Source organism: Xyrauchen texanus, chromosome 13, assembly GCF_025860055.1.
Source record: "Xyrauchen texanus isolate HMW12.3.18 chromosome 13, RBS_HiC_50CHRs, whole genome shotgun sequence".
In the NCBI taxonomy this organism is placed as follows: Eukaryota; Metazoa; Chordata; class Actinopteri; order Cypriniformes; family Catostomidae; genus Xyrauchen; species Xyrauchen texanus.
This window is the reverse complement of record NC_068288.1, coordinates 13,257,621-13,263,620: the sequence shown is the minus strand read 5'-3', so window position 1 is coordinate 13,263,620 and position 6,000 is coordinate 13,257,621. Positions and strand designations below refer to the sequence as shown.

Below are 6,000 nucleotides of genomic sequence, written 5' to 3'. Positions count from 1 at the left end.
AGCATTGATGAATGGAGGTTTGGTTACAACCTAAATCCACCAAGGCTTAGTATGTACCCCCCACCCCCACCGGCTCGATCGGGGGGGTCTTGTGGAGTTTTGGGGACCCGGATCAAAGGCCCCACCTCCATCACTGGGCACAGATCGCAGACGTGTCCTGGCTCCCCGCAACTCCAACAGACCAGCCAAACCTAATCTTGCACCCCCATCTTCACCAGCATCACATGGGGGTTTGCTGCTGCCGGGGTGACATTTATTTTTTTAGGTTAATACAAGTTAGATTATAAACAATTGATAATAATGATTATAAAAGTAATTTAAAAATAAACCATGACCTTTAGATTGTTTTACACAAACCTCATAAAGTTTTGTTTTATAAAACGGCTAAAGCAGTGATTGTCAGGGACATAATTTGATGTTCCATCATATTATCGGAGTTTGGACATGAACTTTATTACTGCTGATGGAATCTCCGAACTGCAATAGTAACTGTGCAATGACCCATTTCTCAGGAAATGAGCAAATTTTGTTATTGTCGGTGGCCTATTTACCTTAATGGCTTTTAAGGAATATTCTGGGTTCAATACAAGTTAAGCTCAAATGACATAATTTGTGGTATAATGCTGATAACCACAAAAAAGACATAAACAATATGCATGTTAACATGAACTTACTAACCTTTTCTGTGTAAAGTTATAGCCAATTTTACAACTTCATTGCCATGCCGATGTAATGTCAACAAACACTAAATTGACTAAACCCTAAATGTTCCTTTAACTGCCCGAGTAACACCTGCCTGAATGAATGTTTTGATAGTTCTGTAGGACACACAGGGGCGTAGATTCCGGGGGATAGGGGGGAGATAACACCCCCATTATTTACACCATGATCAATGGAAACATATAAACCCCCCTCAAACTCCAACGTTCAAGCAAAATCTACTCCCTTCAGGACAAAATTTGTGTGTTTTGTCCTTTCATCTGAGAGAGAGAGAGAGAGACATTCTGATGCTCTGATTACGCTCACGAACGCGCCAGTGCTGTCGTGCGCGTGCACCAGACATCTGTCACACTGTGACGAGTTTCTGGCTCATCTGATGCACAAGAGCAGAGTGGATCTTCACGTGCACGGGGAAACATTCACGCACTCCACCAAAGCTGGATCAAGACGTCCGAAACCCTCCAAACTTCCACTGGGCCGGGCCAGCAGGCCAGCAACCCCCGATCTGGACCGATGTGCTGGCCGAGATGTCGCGACACATTTATATTCGGAATAAGATCGGCGAGGGCATCCAAGCGCCTATATTTCAGGTGAGCACCATTAAGATTGAGATAAAAATAAGTAATTATTGGGATAATTGTATAGAAATAAATAAATGCATTGAACACTTTTTGTGTAGAACTTACTCTAGAGTGTGTGTTGTGAGCTTTATACAGTGAAACTCTTCTGGGGGATGTTACACTCAGTAAACTTTCCACATGCTGCACTTCAATAGTTTCTACGATTTTGATGTTTGATCTTCTTTTTTATTGGATGGGGGATTGGGGGTGTGTATGGCACTATTATGAATCAAAACATCTGTTGTCAAATCACATAATATATCTGTAACAAGTTTTATTATGGAGGATCATTGTGTTTTGACAATAATAATGAAGAAAATATACTTGGAGCACCTGACTACACAACGAACAACCCCTAATGCTGTGAAATGAGCACATTGACCCACTTTTGGGTGGCCCTATTTAATAGACTTAGAAAATAACGAAATCTGTCTATACTGTAATACTACTAGAGAGCTCTAGAGACCACTAAAATAGAAACAAATCAGACCTGGCTAATTAATTTGGCCCTGAAGTTGGTGTTACTATTTTTTGTCAGTTTCCACATAATCTCATCCTTTCTCCCTCTCTCTTTCATTCTCATTTGCTCTCATTCTTTCTTGTTCTTTCAGACATCCTGTTGCACAGTTGTTGTTTTTGAGGTGTAAGTGTAAAAAGCAACAAAAAGCTTCTTCTTTCCACTCTAGTGCAAAAAGTGTCAGATACTCTTACACCCCTGTTTAAATACTAACACACAGTATAGTGGCATCACTGCAGTGTTTTATAGTGTCCCACAGACACCCTACACCAACCCATACCTTACAAAAATGAACCATGGATTAACTACAGTAACCATAGTAACCACAAAATGAAACATGGTTACTATTACCAACATGTTACTGTTGTAACACCACGATTAGTACATCAGCACTATATAGTTTATCCCAAAACACACGGTTACTACAATATTACTACAGTAAAACTTTTATCAGGATCAAATCTCATCTCCTCGACCTTCACTGTGAGAAATCTCTGTTATTTATTACTATATGTAGTATTATAGGAAATATTAAGAGTAGAGACATGGGGAAAAGTATGTCAAGGGGTGGGAACCCAGATCTCCAGCGTGACAACACACACACACACACACACACACACACACACACACACACACACCATCGTTACACCCAGAGCTACTACAGCTGTACATGGGGGTGCAGTTTGTCGTAAAATCCTGTTTCCACCAGATTATTGGAGCACAAATGGTCACTTAGTTATCCAATCTCTTAATCCACTAAATGTCTAACCCGTTAACCAGTTTAATGTCTCTGCCCCATTGCGAAAAATTCAAATATGCCCGCCGTTATTCGATCAGAAGTTGACCCCAAATAATTCTGTCATGGCTGTCTCGTGTTTGGTCTGAGCAGTGGTGGGCGGAGTTAGTGTAAATAGCCTCTGCCAACATGATGGGCTATTTGCACTTAGTGTGAATAGACACTGTAAAGGGATTTAGATGGACAAGGAGGAGGCTAGAACCGGCTTGACAATATAAATAATAGTTTATTGAAAAAGTTAAACAAAAGACACAAACACACACATGATGGTCAGCTGACCATAAACGATCTCTCTCTCGTCGCATCACCTTCCGCAGTCGGCCTTTATCCCTCTCGGAGGCTTGATTAGCCTGATAAAGGACCGGGTGTGTAGAGTCACGACCCGGTCCGCACTCCACCCTGTCACATTCCTCCCTCGTTCTCTCAGGCTGGGGAGCCCCCGGCATGACGTACACCCCTTTAGCAGCTTGGTCCTTGGCCACTCCTCCACCCACTAACGGACGATAGCCGCGCCTCCCCGGGCGGATCGGAGGCAGTCCTCCAGCCCCTGGTGGACGGAACACCCGCCGCGTTCTTGTGAAACATAAGGGTTCTCCCTCACCCCTGGCAGTGGTTCTCCCGGTCGGCAGTCTTGGACCCTGCCGCATTTCAGCGGCTGGTAGGGGACTCATCCGCCCTTGGCAGCGACCCTGACCACACCAGGCGGTCGGTTAGGAGCCCCTTCTCCCCTTGCGGACGGCAGCTATGCCTCCATCCCCCGGTATATGGCCACGGCTGCTCCGTTGGGGTGGATGGTAGTGGCGAGAACTATGGCGTATCCCTCCTCCTTCCCAGGTTGCAGCACCAGTGTAAAGGCAATTAAGGGAAAGGAGGAGGCGAGAACCAGCTTTACGTAAATAATAACAAAAAGACACAAACACACACATGATGGTCAGCTGACCTTAAACTCTCTCTCTCTCCCGCACCACCATCCGCAGTCGGCTTTTATCCCTCTCTGAGGCTTAATTAGCCTGATAAGGGACCGGGTTTGTAAAATCACGGCCATGTCACAGACACTCTGTTTCTTTTTTAAGGAAGCCAGGGTAAGAAAGTGTTAACCCTTAAATGCATACTTTGGGTCTTTAGTGACCCGGGACCTCATTCCCCCTCTTTTTGCCTCATCCATTTTTTGTTGTTGCCCACACCTCTTTTGGACGGTATTCCTCAACCTTTCTCTTATAAATAGTGTAACAACAAAAAAGGCAAAATTGCCAAAATATATATTTTTTATAATTGCTTAGTTACCAAAAGTGCATAGGATCATTAGTGACCAGAAATACAAAAGTGTTGCTCTTTTTCTTCTTTTTTTATATATATAATATTACTATTTTTTAATTTACATATATTTGAATATATTTAGTGTATAATTTCCATTGTATACATTTACAGTATATCTATTTCTTTATTACAAGACTAAAGAGTGCCATAGTCATACAAATTACTGCTGTATCACAGTGATTTACTGCACAAAGATGGTGAACTATCAGTATCCCATATGCGTGTGCACATACATATTATAATTGTTATTTCTTTCTCAAGGTCACGCTGTTGTTTTATTGATTGAATTGATTTATATTTGACATTGCTATTTGATGAAGAAGCAACATGGAAGTAAACTATAGCAAGTACAACACATGAAAAGTATGATATGGCTATTAACATTTGGGTGTACTAATTACTCTGTCTGAAAAGTTATTGCATTACTTATTACTAATTACTTTCTAACACCCTTATCGACCTCGACCAGATGAAACTGTTCTTTTAATTCTTTCAAATAAATTATTCATGAACTGCCAAATAATTTAAGGGGGCAGCGTTAAATTAGAAAACATATATATTAGCATTAGACGTTAAATTAATATTTTAAATTCACAATTTGTTTATATAGAATTGTTCTATAGACTATACAGTATTTAACACAATTACATCGGAAGTAACTTTAATTCAATTGCTGAAAAATTATAAGTAATCCCTTACTTGACATTTTCTTTATATATATAATTACAGGAATTTATTACTTAGTAATCCATTACATCCAACACTGACTATGCCAGCACTTGACAAACATTCCTCCTAAAATGTATTTGGTTCATTCGGTCATGTTTCCTCTACCAAAACAGTCCATATCATGTTTATTAATCATGTAAAGTAAATCTTTTGAGTTACTCAGCAGGCAAATTTTACTCGGCCATTAAGCAAAATACTGAACCTGACTTGAGCTCTAATATCAATTATTGAATTTCTTTATAAGTTTGTTTGTAAAATACTTTAAAAAGTACTAATAATAATATAATCTCAAATGTCCCTTGTAAATGGTTGATTTGTGGTTGTGAAGAACATCCATATCTGAAACAATTCATTCATGATTTCATCATTGCACCTTCTACAGGTGAACAGGGGAACATATTCACGGCGCAGTCGACTGAAAAGGTCTGACGGCAGCACCACCTCCACCAGTTTTATCCTGAGACAGGTAAAGACATACACCTTAGCCAAATACATTTAAACTCAGTTTTTCACAATTCCTCACATTAAATTGTAAAAATCATTCCCTGTAAGAATGTGAAATGTCAGAAAAATAGTAGAGAGAATAATTTATTTCAGCTTTTATTTCTTTCATCACATTTCCAGTGGGTCAGAAGTTTACATACACTTTGTTAGTATTTGGCAGCATTGCCTTTAAATTGTTTAACTTGGATCAAATATTTTGGGTTTCTTCCACAAGCTTCCCACAATAAGTTGCTGGAATTTTGTCCCATTCCTCCTGACAGAACTGGTGTAACTGAGTCAGGTTTGTCTGCCTCCTTGCTCACACATGCTTTTCAGTTCTGCCCACAAATCACTCCAATACTTTGACTTTGTTGTCCTTAAGCCATTCTGCCGCAACTCTGGAGGTGTGCTTGGGGTCATTGTCCATTTGGAAGACCTATTTGCGACCAAGCTTCAACTTCCTGGCTGATGTCTTGAGATGTTGCTTCAATATATCCACATAATTTTCCTTCCTCATGATGTCATCATCTATTTTATGAAGTGCCCCAGTCCTTCCTGCAGCAAAGCACCCCCACAACATGATGCTGCACCCCCATGCTTCACTGTTGGGATGGTGTTATTCGGCTTGCAAGCCTCACCCTTTTCCTTCAAACATAACGATGGTCATTATGGCCAAACAGTTCAATATTTGTTTCTTCAGACCAGAGGACATTTCTCCAGAAAGTCAGATCTTTGTCCCCATGTGCTCTTGCAAACTGTAGTCTGGCTTTTTATGGTGGTTTCGGAGCAGCGGCTTCTTCCTCGCTGAGCAGCCTTTC

General features: G+C 40.7%; 1 protein-coding gene across 2 annotated transcripts in view; it reads left to right on the top strand.

The window, feature by feature from the left end:
* Positions 1 to 879: 879 nt before the first annotated feature.
* The window catches only part of LOC127654136 (voltage-dependent L-type calcium channel subunit beta-4-like), a 32,090-nt gene continuing 26,969 nt past the window's right edge, over positions 880 to 6,000 (top strand). For both annotated transcript variants that reach the window (XM_052141157.1, XM_052141156.1), the window contains exons 1-2: positions 880 to 1,310; positions 5,082 to 5,165. In XM_052141157.1, coding sequence (XP_051997117.1) covers positions 1,248 to 1,310; positions 5,082 to 5,165 — 147 coding nt within the window. In that variant the 5' untranslated portion in view covers positions 880 to 1,247. The remainder of the gene's footprint in view (positions 1,311 to 5,081; positions 5,166 to 6,000) is intronic.